This window comes from Bos taurus, chromosome 22 (genome assembly GCF_002263795.3).
Source record: "Bos taurus isolate L1 Dominette 01449 registration number 42190680 breed Hereford chromosome 22, ARS-UCD2.0, whole genome shotgun sequence".
Lineage (NCBI taxonomy): Eukaryota > Metazoa > Chordata > Mammalia > Artiodactyla > Bovidae > Bos > Bos taurus.
In genome coordinates, this window is record NC_037349.1 from 57,756,063 (window position 1) to 57,773,425 (window position 17,363).

At 55.5% G+C, this 17,363-nt stretch overlaps 1 protein-coding gene across 5 annotated transcripts in view; it reads left to right on the forward strand.

Moving 5' to 3' along the window:
- Positions 1-12,811, forward strand: part of GRIP2 (glutamate receptor interacting protein 2) — a 103,878-nt gene extending 91,067 nt beyond the window's left edge. For 4 of the 5 annotated variants that reach the window (XM_024983320.1, XM_059880137.1, XM_024983321.2 and 1 more), the window contains 8 exons: positions 2,494-2,638; positions 3,442-3,581; positions 4,189-4,368; positions 5,313-5,484; positions 7,115-7,220; positions 8,387-8,530; positions 9,510-9,656; positions 10,622-12,811. In XM_024983320.1, the coding sequence (XP_024839088.1) occupies positions 2,494-2,638; positions 3,442-3,581; positions 4,189-4,368; positions 5,313-5,484; positions 7,115-7,220; positions 8,387-8,530; positions 9,510-9,656; positions 10,622-10,780 (1,193 nt within the window). In that variant the 3' untranslated portion in view covers positions 10,781-12,811. Of the gene's footprint in view, positions 1-2,493; positions 2,639-3,441; positions 3,582-4,188; positions 4,369-5,312; positions 5,485-6,825; positions 7,006-7,114; positions 7,221-8,386; positions 8,531-9,509; positions 9,657-10,621 lie in introns of those variants that run through there. The other variant, XM_059880138.1, reaches the window with a different exon arrangement.
- The last annotated feature ends 4,552 nt before the right edge of the window (positions 12,812-17,363 follow it).

Here is a 17,363-nt window from a genome sequence, read left to right on the forward strand (position 1 = left end):
GAGGGAATGAGTGAATTAATGGCTCAGGTATTAGATGAGTTAATGACTGAGGAATTCCTGATTTAATAGCTGAGGGAATGGGTGAATTAATGGAGGCAGTTGAGTCCATTAATGACTGAGGAAATGGTGTATTGAAGGCTGAGGGAATGGCTGAATTAAGTGCTGATAGAATGAGTATATAGTGGCCGAAGGAATAGGTCCCCTAATTTTTGTGGAAAAAGGTGAATTAATGGCTGAGCAACTGGGTAAACTTATCGCTAGGTGGATGAGGGTATTAAGGCTGGGGGAATTGGTGTATTAATGTTTGAAGGTGTAGCAAACTAATGGCTGACTGGGTGAATTAATGGCTCAGGTATTGGCTGAGTTAATAGCCGAAGGAATGCCTGATTTAATAGCTAAGGAAAAGGGTGAACTACTGGAGGCAGGATGGGTGAATTAATGGACGTAGGAATTGTATATTAATGACTGAGGGAATGGTGTATTAAAGGCTGAGGGAATGGGTGAACTAGTGGGTGTGGAATGGATTAATTAATGGCTGAGGGAGGGAAAAGGGAAAGTGAAGTCGGTCAGTTGTGTCTGACTCTTTGCGACCCCATGGACTGTAGCATACCGGGCTCCTCCGTCCATGGGATTTTCCTTGCAAAGGTACTGGAGTGGGTTGCCATTTCCTTCTCCAGAGGATCTTCCTTACCCAGGGATCGAACCCAGGTCTACTTGCATTGCAGGCAAACACTTTACCCCGTGAGCCACCAGGGAAGCTGAGGGAGAGGTTGAACTAATTCCTAAGGGAATCAGTGAACTAATGGCTGAGGATATGGATGAACTAATCTCTGAGCGAATGGGTATGTTAGCCATGAAAGAATTGGTGTATTAATGACTGAGGCAATGGGTGATAATGGCTGAGGGAATAGTTGAATAAACAGCAGATAACGTGTGAAACAGGGGCTTCCCTGGCGGCTCAGATGGCAAGGAATCTGCCTGCAATGTGGGAGACCTGGGTTTGATCCCTGGGTCGGGACGATCCCCTGGAGGAGGGCATGGCAACTGACTCCAGTATTCTTGCCTGGAGAATCCCAGGGACGGGGGAGCCTGGCAGGCTACACTTCACAGCGTCTCAAAGAGTCGACAAGACTGAGTGAGTAGCGTGCACGCCGTGTGAAACAACAGCCGAGGGTTTGGCTGAATCAAGGGCTCTGGGAGTGGGTGATCTGATGTCTCAGTGGATAGGTGAATTAATACTTGAGGATATGGGGAAGTAATTCCTAAGGGAATCAGTGAATTAATGGCTGAGGGAATGGATGAATGAAATAGCTGCCGGAATAGGTGTGTTAGTAGCTGAAAGAATGGGTGAACTAATGTATGAGAAAAGGCTGATTTAATGGTGGAGAGAATTGATGAATTAGGAGCAGAGGAAATCTGTCAGTTAAAGCTGAGAGAATGCGTGAACTAAATGCTGAGTCCATGGGTGTGTTAGTGGATGAGAGAATGGGTGTGTTAGTGGGTGAAACAATGGCTGCAGTAAATGGCTCAGGCAGAGGGTGGGTTAATGGCTGAGTGAATGGGAACAGTAGAATCTAAAGGAATGGGTGAGCTAATGCCAGAGGGAATGAATCAATTACTGGCTGAGGGTGTAGGTGATTTAATGGTTCAGGGAATGGGTGGAACCAAGGCATGAGGTTCTGGGTGTATTAATGGAATGAGTGCATGGATGAATTCCTGGTGAATTAATGGTAAATGGTATGGGTGAATGAATGACTGAGGGAATGGGTGAATCAGTAGCTAAAAAAATGGATTAATTAATGGCTGAAGAAATTGGTGAATTAATAGCTGAGGGAATTTGTGTATTGGGGCTGAGAGAATGGGTGTATTAATGGCTGAGGGAATAGGTATAATAATGGTATGAAGGACTTGAATTAATGGCTAAGGGAATGTTTGAAATTATGGCTGAATGAATGGGTGAGGGAATGGTTGAATTAATGGCTGATGGAATGCCTGAATGAATGGCTGAGGGAATGGTTGAATGAATGGCTGATGGAATGCCTGAATGAATGGCTGAGGGAACGGCTGAATTAACACAAGGAAAGACTGAGGGAATAGGTGTATTAACGGAATGAGGGGATGAGTGTATCAGTGACTGAGGGAATGTGTGTATTAATGGCAGAGGAATTGGGGATATCTGTGGTGTAGGGAATGGGTAACTTTATTTTGACTGAGGGAGTGGGTGTATTAATGGAAGCATATGATGAGTGTTGGAGAAGGAACTGGCAACCCACTCCAGTATTCTTGCCTGGAGAATCCCAGGGACGGGGGAGCCTGGTGGGCTGCTGTCTATGGGGTTGCACAGAGTCGGACACGACTGAAGTGACAGCGGCAGCAGCAGCAGCATGATGAGTGTGGTGCATTAAAGCTTTGCGGGGTTCTGGGCGTGCCCATTCCTATGCCCCAGCCCCTGATACGTGCCCCGAACCTCTGATGCATACCCACCCTCCACAGATGAACAGGAGACCACAGGTGCCATCAGCTACACAGTGGAGCTGAAACGCTATGGGGGCCCCCTGGGCATCACCATCTCAGGCACAGAGGAGCCTTTTGATCCCATCGTCATCTCGGGCCTCACCAAGCGTGGCCTGGCTGAGAGGTGAGCCAGGGACCTCATGGGGCAGGAGCCGAGCTTTGGGGTCAGTCAAAACTGGCTCTTAGCTTTGTTCCAGTATCGATGGTCTGGGGCCTGTCCTATCCCTCTCTGAACCTCAGTTCCTTAGATGGGGGCTAGCCCCTGGCAGCCATCCCGATTTCAGGTAAGTGCTGGATAAATCCCTCCCGGGCAGCTCAGTGGGTAAAGAATCTGCCTGCAATCCAGGAGACGCAGGATACCATCCAACCATCTCATTCTCTGTCATCCCCTTCTCCTCCTGCCTTCAATCTTTCCCAGCATCAGGGTCTTTTCAAATGAGTCAGCTCTTCTCATCAGGTGGCCAAAATATTGGAGTTTCAGCTTCAGCATCAGTCCTTCCAATGAATATTCAGGACTGATTTCCTTTAGGATTGACAAGTTGAATCTCCTTGCAGTCCAAGGGACTCTCAAGAGTCTTCTCCAACACCACAGTTCAAAAGCATCAATTTTTCAGCACTCAGCTTGAAAAGACCACATTAGTATTTGGTAGCTAATAAGAGGCATTCCAAACATCCTCAAAATTCATGCTGAACACTGGTTCCAGAACCTAACTTTAGAGCTGAGCAGGAAGAACCCCTCCCAGATAAAAGACTTGACATCTCTATTAACACAATCACGCTGTTTTGTTTTGTTTTTTATCCCCCACAGGTGGGTTTGCCTGGGGTTATCCAGGCTTGTGCTTTGGGTTTCCTGAGTTCCCAGAGGGCAGACCACCCCCCCCCTTCAAGTCCCTAACTCCCATCCTGTACCCTGTGCCTCCTCCCCAGGACTGGCGCCATCCACGTTGGGGACCGTATCCTGGCCATCAACAGTGTTAGCCTCAAGGGCCGGCCCCTGAGCGAGGCCATCCACCTCCTGCAGGTGGCTGGCGAGACCGTCACCCTGAAGATCAAGAAGCAGCTAGACCGTGAGCCTCACCCCGCACCCTGGGGGCCGTCCAGCCCACTTAGGGACAGAGATCCCTCGGGCACTGTGGCCCGCTTCTTGGGCCCAGCCTCACAAGATGATTTGATTGCTCACCCCGAGGAGGTCCCTGGGACAATGAGGAGACAAGGCTCGGAGTGATGCGCCCAAGGTCACACAGCCACTGTGGAGCTCTCTGGGCCTGAGCCATGCTCGTCATCACCTCCCGCCTCGGCCTCCTGCCTCTTAAGGAGCCTGCTTGTTTTCCCTTCTGGCTGTCACTTATACGTTCCTCAGTTCCCCTGTGTTTATCCCCCACGCTTTGGTAGGGAGTGGACACGAGTCCAGACTTTGGAGCTCTCCTTTGAATCTGGGCTCCACTGTTGCCCACCATGTGACCTTGGGTGTGTGGTGCAGCCTTCCCAAAGCCTCAGTGTTCCCGTCTGTGAAATGGGTTTGCCCACTAGCCTGCCTCCCACCTTGTGTGTCCACTTGGTCACCCAGGGGCCTTTGATTCCGCAAACCGGGCCGAAGCAGGGAAACAGACTGGGTGGACATCTCTGTCTCCAAGGTCAGAAGCCAGTGGCAGTGACACCCGCTCTTCCTTCTAGGCCCCCTCACACCCCGCAAGTCGGGCAGCCTCAGCGAAGCCAGTGATGCGGATGAAGACCCGCCAGAGGCGCTGAAAGGCGGTCTGCTGGCAGCCCGATCCTCGCCCACTGTGCCCAGCGTGGACAGTGCTGTGGAGTCCTGGGGCGGCTCGGCCACAGAGGGTGGCTTTGGGGGCCCAGGTATCGCCTCGGACCCCTGGACAAGTGCTGTGCTGTCTCTGAGCCTTTGCAGGGCCGCGCCCTCCCCCTGCCCCACCTCCTTGCTCCTCCTCTGCTGGCTCCATCCCTTAGGGACACTTCCTGACGGCAGAGCTGATTGGGCCCGGTCAGCCATTCTGACAGCCCCTCACCCTCAGAGCGTGGACCGCAGGCCTTCTTGGACTTTGATTGGCATCCATGGCACAAAGCTGCCCATCCAGATCTCCCCCATGAGGCTTGAGACTAAGGGGTCTGACTTCTGCCTCCTCCATTCCCAGCCCGATGGCCGGCACGCAGCAAGTGTTCAATGCTGATTGTATCCCATCAAAGACAGGAAGGCAGAAAGCCCCCTGCCGTCCCTCCTACGAGACCCACTTGGGAGGCCACTCCCCAGGACACACGCCCCCCTGCCCACTGCAAGTGGAGACCCATGGGCAGCCTTGGGGGACGTCTGAATCTTTGATCTCTGTGACCCAGAACCGCAGGGAACTCCCCAAGGCCCAGCTCAGGGAGAAATGGGGTGAGGCCTCGAGGCAGTCTCAGGGGCCCTTGGCCCTGGTCATCCCTCACTGCGTGTTTGCCCGCTCGGTTTCAGCTTCCCCACCTGCAGCCCTGGGTCAGCATCACCCCGCAGGGCAGGACCTTCAGGGGAGGGGGAAAGGGATGGTTAAGAGTGGACCCCTTCTCAGGCTTGGCCACGCTGAGCCCCATGGAGCTGGGACAGGGTCCTGGAGGCCTGGCATTCACTCTGCTGATGGTCACGGGGTTCTGGGGTAGGGGCCTGGGTGGTCCGGGTGGTCCGGCAAGCCTAGAGGAGGGAAAGACCTCTCTCCCAGGCCACCCAGCCAGGCTGGAGGTGGGGCAGGAAGGAGGGCCAGCAGAACACACGGAGAGGATGTTCGACACCCTCTCTCTCCCACCTCCAGGTTCCTACACTGCACAGACGGCAGCTCGGGCCATGACCCCCCAGGAGTGGCGGTCCAGCTGGCTGAGAAGCAGTCCCCCGCTGACCGAGCCCCGGAGGACGAGCTATACCCCAGGCCCTGCTGATGAGAGCGTCCCGGAGGAGGAGGAGGAGGACTGGGAGCCACCCACTAGGTCTGTGGGGGGCGGGGGGCACCCCAGGGGAGGAAGCAGGCTTGGCCTCTCGGCTGGGATGGGCTTAGGGAGCTGGTCCCTGTACCAGGGCGGTGGGCGTGATGGATGAGTCTCGTGTGGCCCCCAGGAGAGGCACCTCCCGGGAGAGGAGAGCAAGCGTGGGGCAGAGCCGTCTCCATTTCAGGAGGCTCAGGTAGGGGGCAGCGAGGCAGCCTGGTTGACTCCCCCACCCCACCCTACCCCACCCCACCCTGTGTCTGGTGATCGGCTCTTCTCAGAACCTGAGACGTTGAACCCGGACCCTCCCGACTTGGCCCAGATGGCAGTGGCCCTCCTGCGGGGACCACCCCCCCTGCCCCGGGGTGCCTGTGGTCACAAGCGCCAGCCCTGGGCTGTGGGTGTGATGGTGTTTGTGGTGGCGTCTTCGGAGGGATTCGGCTGCCCACGGCTCCTGCGAGGAGCGATCCCAAGGAGTCCCAGCCGCCCTCTTCCCACCTCCGTGCTTCAACCCGACCGTGCCTGCTGCCGAGAGTGCTGTCCCCTCCAGACCGGGCTCAAAGTCCCCTCCCCGCGGCAGGCTTCCCTGAGTCTCATAAGGAAGGCCTGCCTCCCTCCGCGGGAACCCACGGCCGTGCACACGAGCCCCCTGGTGGCTCTGGCCGCCTTGGGTCTGCCTGTTAACGACCTGGCTGTCGAGTCTTCTGCGTGGCACCCCTAGCTCAGCCTGGCACCCAGTAGCTGCTCACGCACACACGCCGTGAGATCAGGGCCCTCACCTTAGTCCCCTCCACGGCCCTGCGCCCAGGAGAAGGCCTGGCTCAGCGCGTCTGTAGAATGGACTTGAACGCAGCCCATGGCCTTCTCCGTCTTCCCATCTCTGAAGTGGGAAGGCGAGGGGGCCGCCTCATTTGTATCATCATCCTTCAGGCTGCCTAGGAGATGAAAGCCTGGGTGCCTTCCGGAGAGAGAGAGAGAGTACTTTGCACACCACGGCACGCTCAATAACGGCCGGGGCTGTGTTGACAGAGAAGGGCGTTGCAGGCGGTGAAGCGTGAAAATGTGGCCCGTTGCGTTCTGATGGGACCCGAGTCTAGAGCGAGAAGGGGCCTGACCTCCTGTGATGGAAATTGAGGGCGGGGGGGTGGCTCTTCCCCCAGCCCAGACCCTCATCCTCATCCGTCCGTGTCCACGCCGGCTCCAGCTGTGTCTGTCACTGTCCTGTGATGCCTCGTGTCTGGGCGGGGAGGGGAGGCCAGGGGCTGTCCTCCGGGGCTGCACCATGGATCTCCTCTCTTGTCTGTCTCTCTGTCCGTCTGTCTGTCCGTCTGTCTCTCTCCCCAGGCGTCCTGTGTCACCGCTGTCCGCCCCGTCTCATCTGCCCCTGTTCTAGCCGCTCACCGCCAGTCCCGGTGGCCCCTCACTGCGTCTCCCCCCCATTCCGTGTCACCAGCCACTGCCCCGGGGCCCCAGCACTGCCGCCGAGGAGAGCTGCCTTCCAGCCCGCCCGCCCGCCCACCCTCTGGCCCCCCCTGAGCCCAGCGCAGGGTCCCCAGGGCCTGGAAGACGCCTCAGACCCCTGCCCGCCTGCCCGCCCGCCGGGAGTTGACGCTCTCTGGTTCCTACGTTGCAGCCCAGCCCCTGGCCCCAGCCGCGAGGAGGGCTTCTGGCGCACGTTCGGGGAAGCCCTCGAAGACCTGGAGTCGTGTGGTCAGTCAGAGCTGCTGAGGGAGCTGGAGGTACGGGCTTGGGCACCGCGGTGCGTGTGCCCGTGGGAGGCAGCACGGTGGTGGGGCTGTGCTCCCGTGTAATGTGTGCAAGTGCACGCACCGGTGTCCTCCGGGGGAAGATGCTGCACACATGCACGGATGGACACGTGTGCGACTGGGCACGTGCAGCTGCAAGCATGTTTGGAGCATGTGTGTGCATGCGTGTGAGCACGCTCAGGCATGCACAGTGCAGTGTATCATCACAACACGTGTCCGGGTGTGCACATGTCAATGCATAAGGGCAGTTGTGTGTGTGTGTGTGCAGTACAGTGGTCTGGCATGGTTGTACGCATGCCCTGGGAAGCTTGTGGATGTCAGCATCGGTAACAGCAGGAAATGCGGGGCCGGGAGGTGAGTGTGGCTGCAGTGAGCTCCACGTCCCCCATGATGGGGCAGGCTGCGTGGGGAGACCCGGGCTGGGGGTCCTACGGGTCACTCCTGGAGCGCCTTCCCGCTCCGAGATCAGTAATCTACACTCTCTTTATCTGTGCTTATGCCCTGTTTTTGCTCCTTGGATTTTGGATTGAGCTTTTTTTCTCTATTAGTCTTGCCAAGTACTTGGCTCATCAGAGAGTCAAGTTTTGTTCATTCTCTCTCACATTTCTTTGGTTTTTTGTTTACCCTTCTTCACATTTTGCTTCCATATTCCCTTCCTTCTACTTTACTTGTGTTTTAAGTCCTGATACTTTTCCTGGTTTCTCAACTCCTTAATATTCAATCTTTCTTGTTCCCTAACATTTAAAGAACGAATTTACCTGTACTTACAGCCCTTGCTTGACTGCATCCCATAAACTCTAAGTTGTGGTACTTTTATGGTCTATTCAATTCCTAATATTTAAAAAATTTCCATTGTGATTTTTGCTGAAGCCCTTTAATTACACTTCTAGAAGCGGGGTGTTTGATTTTGGAACTGCATATGTTTGGTTTTATTTTTTGATGCCAACTTTAAAACCCATTCACACTGGGTTGTGAAACTGCATTCGAATTGATACTAACTCTTGGGAGTTTTTGTAAGACTTCTTTCTTGGTGGCCAAGGACGTGATCAGCTTTAGTAACCGTTTTGGATACGCTTGCAAAAGTTTGCTGACGGCAGACAGAACGGGAAGCGTCTGAGTGGAGGGCTGTGTCCCCTCAGGCGTCCATCATGACAGGCACCGTGCAGAGCGTGGCCCCGGAGGGCAGGCCCGGCCACCGGCCCTGGAGGAGGAGCCGGGAGCTGCGAGCCTCCCCCGAAGAGATGCAGGAGCTGCTGCTGCCAACGCCCGTGGAGATGCACAAGGTGGGCAGTGGGACTCAGGGTGCGCGGGAGGCCGGGGCGCATGTCCCGATGCGGCCCCCGCTGGGCCCCAGTCCTCTCCAGGCTTCATTCTCCTCCACCAGTAAAACACAAGAGTAGGTGGAAGGGAGAGTTTTCCAAAACTCCTGCCATTTGAGTGAAACATACACATATACATTCGTGCACTTGTGAGCGCACACGCACACACACACACACACACACACACGCGCGATGCTTTTCTTTAAGTGGACTCACTTTTATCCCACTGAAGTGATTGTGCGTGTGAGTATATACGATATATAAGCTTGTCGTATGTGTGTATGTATGTATGGCAGTGCTGCTTTAGTCACTCAGTCGAGTCCAACTCTCTATGACCCCGTGGACTGTAGCCCGCCAGGCTCCTCTGTCCGTGGCATTCTCCAGGCAAGAGTACTGGAGTGGGTCGCCACTTCCTATTCCAGGGGATCTTCCCGACCCAGGGATCGCGTCTCCTGCATTGGCAGGCGGATTTTGTTACCGCTGCCGCCACCAGGGAAGCCCATGTGTGTGTACGCATGCATGTCGCTACCTTCAAGGAAAGGCCAGCATTTTTGTCAACTGTAGGCTATAGTCTAGGAAAATAAGATACACAGGAGCAAAGAGACCTCTGGCCCCATAATAGTCTTCAGGAGATTCTGAGCTCTTTGGTGGGCAGGGCAATGGGAAGTGTCGGAGGCTGGTGAGTGCACATGGCCACCCTACGGAGACGTGGTTCTGGAATGGAAGCGGGAAGACTGAAAAGAAATGGAAAGGAACTCTGTTCCCATGGCTTCCGCGGTGACCGAGTGCTGCAGACTGAGGGTCCTCAGAGGTCGGGGGGGCATCCAGGTGGGCTGGGGCTGAGTCCGAGAGGCATCCGATGCCAGCCCAAGGGACTTGGGCAACTGTGGGACGCTGGGGGAAGGTCAGGGCTCCAGAGGGCCCCTCCTCCTGCTGCTCCCAGGTGACGCTGCACAAGGACCCCGTGCGGAGTGACTTCGGTTTCAGCGTCTCAGACGGCCTCCTGGAGAAGGGCGTCTACGTGCACACCGTGCGGCCTGACGGGCCAGCCCAGCGTGGGGGTCTCCGGCCCTTTGACCGGCTTCTCCAGGTAATACCAGGGTGGGGATACTGTGGTAGAGTGGTCTTCCCTAGCCCCAGGGTGGGGAGAAAGCCCAACGTCTACCCTGGCTGAGTGGCCTTGGGCAGGTGGCTTCCCGTCTCTGAGAGCCAGCTGCTTCATCTGAGAGAAGGGGCTGACCGCACAGTTATATCAGTGAGGTTAGGCTAAGTTATGCTGCAGTAACAACCCCACATCTCAGTGGTTTTAAGTATGTCTTTCCTAAAATATTTTTATTTTAGTTTTGGCTGTGCTAGCTCTTGGCTGTGCTCAGGCTTTCTCTGGTGGGGTGCGTGGGCTTCTCACTGCGGTGGCTCCTCTCTGCAGAGCCCAGGCTCTAGGTGTGCTGGTGGCTTCCGTAGTTGGGGTGTGCAGGCTCTAGAGTGCTGGCTCAGTGGTTGTGCTACGCGGCTTAGTTGCCCTGCGGCATGTGGGATCTTCCTGGACCAGGGATTGAACCCAGGTCCCCTGCATCGGCGGGCAGATTCTTAACCACTGGATCAACAGAGAAGTCACCAAACCTCAATGATTTAACGCACATGAACACTTATCTATCACCTCTCCTATATGTCCACCGCGGGTCTTATTCCACCTGGGCTTGGGAGGGTCCACCCTCTAGGAAATGCCCCAGACTCCATGGCAGCTAAGTCGTGCAACCTCACAGCAAGGGAGCCTGGGCACTGTGAGTGGGCACACCCTTGCTCATGCCCCTGCTGGGCAGGAGGCTCAGCGTGTGGTCTGCTTGTGATGTTAACAAACAGAGAGAAGGTGCAGGTGTTGGAGAGTGAAGGATGCGTGGAAGGGCTAAGAGAGTTAAATGGGAGTGCCCGCCTCTGGGCCAGTGTTCAGACTGACACGTGTCCGGGCCGGGCAGGGTCTGTGTGTTGGGAAGTCCTCACCCACTTGAGCCCAGGCTGAGTGGACGCCGTCTGCCCCATGGCTGTGCGTGTGTGCAGGTCAACCACGTCCGCACGCGGGACCTTGACTGCTGCCTGACCGTGCCGCTCCTGGCTGACGCGGGCGATGTCGTGGAGCTGATCATCAGCCGCAACCCGCTGGCCCAGACCAGCCGGTCCCCGCGAGCACCCGGCCCCAGCGGCCCACGGATGCTCTGAAGTTGGCCCGTGATCTGGACATCCAGGAAGATCCTGGCTCCCACGCCTGCAGCCGGACTGGAGAAGTGGCCACTCGCTTGTCCGTCTGTCATCAGGCAGGCTCGGACCGGACTTTGTCCTCCAGATCTGTGGTGGCAGGGGTCTGGGCCTGTTCCAGTGACATCGAGGTCTTTCTCCAACTGGACCTCTGAGATGTGCCAGGGTGGGGCGGGGCACCCAATAGAGGTGAAGGCAGGTTGCTCAGCCAGGAGTTAAGGGGCTACTCCAGGTCCCTGCAGGGCCCCTGGGAAGAGCGTCCAAGTGGGCACAGCTCAGCGCCACGCAGGGAGCGATCGCCCAGCAGAGCTGTGGAGCCGAGTGACTGCAGGGCAGGAGTGAGCTCCCTGTCTCAGGAGGTGAGCAAGAGGAGCCGATCCCAGCTGCGTGGTCGCAGGCAGGGATGTGCAGCTTCTCGGGGATGGTTAGTTTCCCCTCAGGGGAGCATCTAGGGTGAGGCTGGGGGCTACTTGATCTGGACGGCCTCCCGCCAGGAAAGATGGAAGGGGGCCAACTCCCTTCTCTCCAGAATCTGGGTCCAGGGCTCACCGGCACACCCTCCCATGCTGCACTCAGGAGACTTGGAGCTGGGGCGTCTCGAATCCCAGGCCCTCTGAGCAGTTCTTCCATTTCTGAGACTCTGGTCGAAGCCTCTGTGACTTGTGATCGCATTTCTGGGCCCGTTGGGTGAGCTTCACAAAGCGGGCTTCAGGCTGTCCATCTCTCCCTCTGCTTTCATCGGACGTGTGGCCATTGCCCGGTACGAGTGCACCCTTCTCAGCCCAGGCCCCTCAGGGCGGGAGGGAGTCGTTCTCGGACCGAAGAGCCAGGGGCATTCCCTTCCACTGCTGTGACCGTGAAGATGGGGAACCGTGGAAACAAGATGCGTGTGAGGGGATCCAGCTCCTCACCAGGCCGGCGGAGGAGGGGGCAGAAGCAGATGGAGAGACTGGAGGGGCGGGGGGAGACGGGCCATTCCTCCTCACTCCTGGGGGCAACAGTGTCCAAAGGGGTCATGGAGGGAAGTGGATTCTTGCTTGAAAATCTGGAAGCACCAGCATCGCTTAAAATGGTTTTCCTCATGTTCTGCTACCTTTGGGTTTGGAAAAGGGCCCGGGACATCTACCTGGAGGTCAGGACTGGGCCCCCCACCCCACCCCGGGGATAGAGGTGGGCAGAAAGCATTCAGCCAGTTCTCCGGCCGTGCTTGGACCCTGCCCAGCTCTTAACAGGGTCCCAGGAAAATGGAGGCGCCGCCCGCCCGCACCTTCCTCCTCGCACCCTTGTGCCCCAGAGTAACGCTCTTCCCCTCAAGGGGCTCGGTGAGGACCCCAGAGCTGTGTTGTTTGCACACTGGGTCACTGCACGTTGCCACGTGCCCCCTGCGGGCTGACCCCTCTGCACGATTAGGGCGGAGATGGTCTCAGAGCCGGCTCTGCCTGTGGGAGGAAGATGCGCCCTGAACCTGGCCAGCCCCCCCATCCTCGGGCTGAGGCCTCTGCCACTCCCCCACACGTCTGCAGCCGGGCCCTGCGGGTAAGCCTCAGCCTCCTGGCTGCGGCCGGCCTTCTCATATGCAACATTCCTGTCTTCTCACGGGGACTGGTCACCCGCAGAATCCACGTTTCCTGACACCCGTCTCCCCAGCGAGCATCCTGCCTGCCTATGCATTTTCAGTACAGCCCCCCGCGACGTGCCCCTCCCACCCCTAAAAGCTGTATTTTTCTCTGGCTGAGATTAGAGCATATTCCTTGTAAAGTATTTTTCTACAAGGGGTTTTCTTAGGGCTCTTGGGAAGCACAACGTGACAAGGGTGCCAGATCGTAAAGGCCGTTTGGGGTCTGTCTGGGGACACGTGTACAGACCCCCCCAAGTTGCAATGACTTGGAGGTTGGGTGGGAGATTGCTGTTGGGGTGATTTTTTTAAAAAATAAAACTATTTACAACCACCTGGATTAGGGTGCCTGCTGTAAAAAATAAATCATCGGCTTGTGATACCTCTCCCAATTACTGATGATGGTTTTCACAACACAACGGAAAGTAATGTTAAAATTTTTATGGAACTGCAAAAGACCCAGAATTGTAAAAAGCAATCCCGAAGAGAAAGAACGTACAGCGATGCATAAGCCTCCCAAACTTTACACAGCACTGCAAAGCTACGGTCATCAAAGCGGCATGCCGCTGTCAGAGAGATGACGTATAGATCCATAGAAGGGAATACGGGGCTCACAGATAAACCCACAAGCATCTGACCAATTAGTCTTCGACAAAGGAGACAGAAATACACAGGAAGAAGATACTGTAATCCCGATACCTTTACACACTAAAGTTGTTACGGGCAACGTCCATGAGGGAGTAGCCCTTCTTTACATCTCCTTGTGCTTACTGGGGGAGCTAGAGCCTTAGGGGACGTGTTCTTCATGAAGAATGCGCCTGAGCAAAGAACTCCGGGCCTGTGTCTCACCACTGATGCCCCCTTAAGATTCAACCGAGACAAAAAAACATCCCAAGCCTTGCACAAATGGCCGCCTCAGTGGCCGGCGGTTCATAGAAGGGGTAACTCGGAGCAGGCAGGCTGAGGTGGGGACCCGACACCAGGGCACGCAGAGGCTACGTGAGGTTTTTTAAACTCCTCCTGGCCAGAAGGTCCACTGTTGCTCAGGGGTACCAGGCTTGCTTTAGCTGTAGGACGGTCTGCCTAGGTCTGGAGACTGCGGTGGTATCTGGAGCAAAACAGATGTGTTCCAGGAGCAAAGTGGGGCTCGGTCGAGAGCACACACACGCCAGGCCTCTCAGCCCCAGGGCAGTTCAGCCATGGGACCCAAGCTGGCTCAGGCTCCAGGGATGTAATACCAAGCAGCCCAAGACGAGGAGGACAGAGCATTATGAAAAGCCTTTCCTTTCATTACTTTTTGTTTCCAGTTCCATTTTTATGACATGCTGGAGTGTAGTTGGTTTACACTGTTGTTTGTTTTCCATGTACAGCAGCTTGACTCGACTTATCGGCTCAGTTCAGTCGCTCAGTTGTGTCCTGCGCTTTGCAACCCCATGGACTGCAGCGCGCCAGGCCTCCCTGTCCATCACCATCTCCCAGAGCTTGCTCAAACTCATGTCCATCGAGTCGGTGATGCCATCCAACCATCTCATCCTCTGTCCCCTTCTCTTCCTGCCTTCAGTCTTTCCCAGCATCAGGGTCTTTTCCAGTGAGTCAGTTCTTTGCATCAGGTGGCCAAAGTACTGGAGTTTCAGCTTCAGCATCAGTCCTTCCAATGAATATTCAGGACTGATGTCCTTTAGGATGGACTGGTTTGCTCTCCTTGATTTATACATAGAGCATATCTCTTCACTTTTGGATCTTTTGCAGTTGAGAATTCCAGAAGTTTGAGAAGCGCTCCATGTGCTGAATCTCAGGTCCTCTATATTATCTGTTACACACACACACACATGTATTTCTGTGTATGTCAATGCAGACCTCCTCAGTCTCAGGCCCTTCTATATTATCTGTCACACACACACACACACACACACACACACACACACACACACACATATTTCTGCGTATGTCAATCCAGGCCTCTTTACTTGCCGCCCCACCATCTCCTCCGTTCCTGTAACCCTCCTTGTCTGGCTGAAGTCTCTGAGCCACTCTGTCGTTTGCAAAGTCGGTCTCTTCCATCTGTGCTTCAACCCCTCCACGTGTGATGGCGTGTCTTACCTGCCCTCCTCTGTGTGAAGCAGTTCAGCTGGTGGAGGGTCTCCATGGGGGCATCCGTTTTGTGGCCAGTGGCGCATCTCATCCCTTTTTCTGGCTAATAGTCCGTCGTCTATTTCTAGCACAGCTTCCTTTGCCACTCGTTTCCGGGTGGACAGTCTCCTGGTTGCTCTGCGTGGGCACAGGGAAACATTGCCGCCGTGAATGTTGGGGTGCATTCTTTTCCAGTTAGAGCTTTCTCTGGACATACATCCGGGAGAGAAAATGGCAAATCAGGGGCCTGTTCTGCTGTAAGCGTTGTTCAGGATGTCGGAGAGTGTTCTATGGTGGCTCTTAGCAATGTACATTCCCAGCAACAGTGCAGGAGTTCTCCTTTCCTCCTCGGTCGCTCCAGCAGGTACTGTTTGTAGACTTCCTCCTGCCTGGAGCAGTGACCGTCTTTTGTAGGTTTGCTTGGCATTCTCGTAAATATTAGGGATCTTGAGCATCTTGGGGTACGGTTTATTTATCTAGAGCATCCTGGGGTATGGTTTATTTACTTATTTCTCTATCCCCAGTGTGAGTATATTTACTTCTTCAAATTGACTTCCTGAAAGTCAGCTGAGATTCAAATTTTTTTTAGCATTATCTACTGCAGGCTTTTTCCTGAGAATAGGGTCATGACACAACCCAGGCCTTGTGAATCAGAAGGGAAAACAGACTTGTGGGAAAGTTGTTGTTAGAGGAAACGTCCAAAAGGTGGCAGCACTTCTTCATGCCCACCTCTGGTTCTTAGGGCCACCAAGCTAGAGGGAAAGGCAGCTTCCTGGGCTGGGAGTGAGCATGGGATGTGCCTTAGCGAACGCCCAAGGGCATTTCATTACTCCCCCTAAGATGTCATCACCGGGCCCCTTCAAGACTGATCACGATGAGGGCCCCTGTACGCTGCTGAGACTGCTCACTGCCCAGGAAGCTGGACTGTCAGAAAGGAGGCTCGCGCTGGGAAGCCCAGCACTGGAGAGGTGGAGGCCAAGTGACTCCAGCCTCCAAGATCCTCGCTGCCTGGATGCCATCGGAACTCTGCGCCGAGCCACAGCAGAGCAGGCAGTAGAGGTGTCCTCAGGGGCTGCTAGGCTGTGTGGACCCTCACTTGGCCCAGCCCTGGGCCCCAAGGATGGGTTTCACAGCCCAAGTCAGGGAGGTGGGAGGAAAGAAAGGAGGCGTGGTTCCCTTCCCTCCCTTTCCTTCCTTCCTTCCCGCTCGCGTCGGCCGATGTGCTCCCGCAGCGGTCGGTTTGCAGTGGTGCACTTGTCCTCAGTGTGCAGCCGCCTGACTCGGGTATGACTTTGCCACAGAGTGTGTCTAGTCTGTTTTGGACAGAGCTCGTTGCAGAAGGTCGAGCACCAAGCTGAGCATCAGGTGCTGATCTGTTATCTAGCCCCACGATTTTCAGTGTGTATCCAGAAGGAAGCAGATCCTCTCTGCAGTATTGATCACAGGTCTCTGTTAGAGGTTAGACAGAGATTTCTGTGTGTATGAGGAAGGAAGGAGGAGGGTTCTTTCCATCCGTTTTCCCTCATATGCAGAGACCTGTATCAGGAAGACAGAAACTGCAAGGACCTGAGCACATTGCTGGGCCTTCTCAAATAAGCTCTGTGGCCAAAGACTCCCCAGGACTATAGGAGTGATATCGTCCCGGAGACCCGAGACCTGCATCAGGCTGGTGTGCACTCAGAGCACACGCCCTTGTTCAGATCACCTCGCCTCCAACAGACGCTGGCGGGAGCTTCAAACCACAGCATGTGGGTGACATGAAAGGGGAGGGAAATGCCTCTTCTAACCCCTCCAGCCTCCCTGCCTTGGGCTGCTCCGCTGTCCCTGGCACCTGAGCCTGCTGGAGTGCCCTGTCTGCACTGCAGCTAGGTCGGGACGGCCTGGCAGAGTCGCCTCGGTGAGCAGCCGCTTTAACTTCCGGTGTGTCCTCTGCTTGGGCTGAGACCAGAGTCTCCACTGGGACTGTGGCGGGAGAGTCACCGAGCCTGCACTTGACCTGGGCTCGCACCCCAAGCCTCCTTCCTGTGTGTGCAACCACCAAAGCCCTCAGCAGGTAGTTCTGAGATGGGAGGTGTGACTCATTAGGAGAAGAATTAATGAGAATGAAGGCCTTAAGTGCGTCTCCTGGGCACATCCCACTCTCATTCAGTCCTGGGAGTCCCCTTTGCCTACGGCTCTAGTTGGCCCAGGAATCAGAGTTGGGCATGGGCGGCGCTGCCATCTTGTGGACACTTTCTGTAACTACATCTTGCGCTCTGGTGCCTCCTGGTCCTCTCACCCACAAGGCCTGTTCAGTTCAGTTCAGTTCAGTTGCTCAGTTGTGTCTGACTCTTTGCGACCCCATGAATCGCAGCACTCCAGGCCTCCCTGTCCATCACCATCTCCCGGAGTTCACCCAAACCCACATTCATGAAGTCTGTGATGCCATCCAGCCATCTCATCCTCTGTCGTCCCCTTCTCCTCCTGCCTCCAATCCCTCCCAGCATCAGAGTCTTTTCCAATGAGTCAACTCTTCACATGAGGTGGCCAAACTCCAAAGCTGGAGTTTCAGCTTTAGCATCATTCCTTCCAAAGAACGCCCAGGGCTGATCTCCTTTAGAATGGACTGGTTGGATCTCCTTGCAGTCCAAGGGACTCTCAAGAGTCTTCTCCAACACCAGAGTTCAAAAGCATCAATTCTTTGGCGCTCAGCACAAGGCCTGGGGGGCTCTTATAACAGCTGACCTCTTTCCCTAAAGCTCTAGTTGCCTCAGGAACAAAGGTGGGCACCGAAAATTTCCTCCGCCTTGTCGACATTTCCTG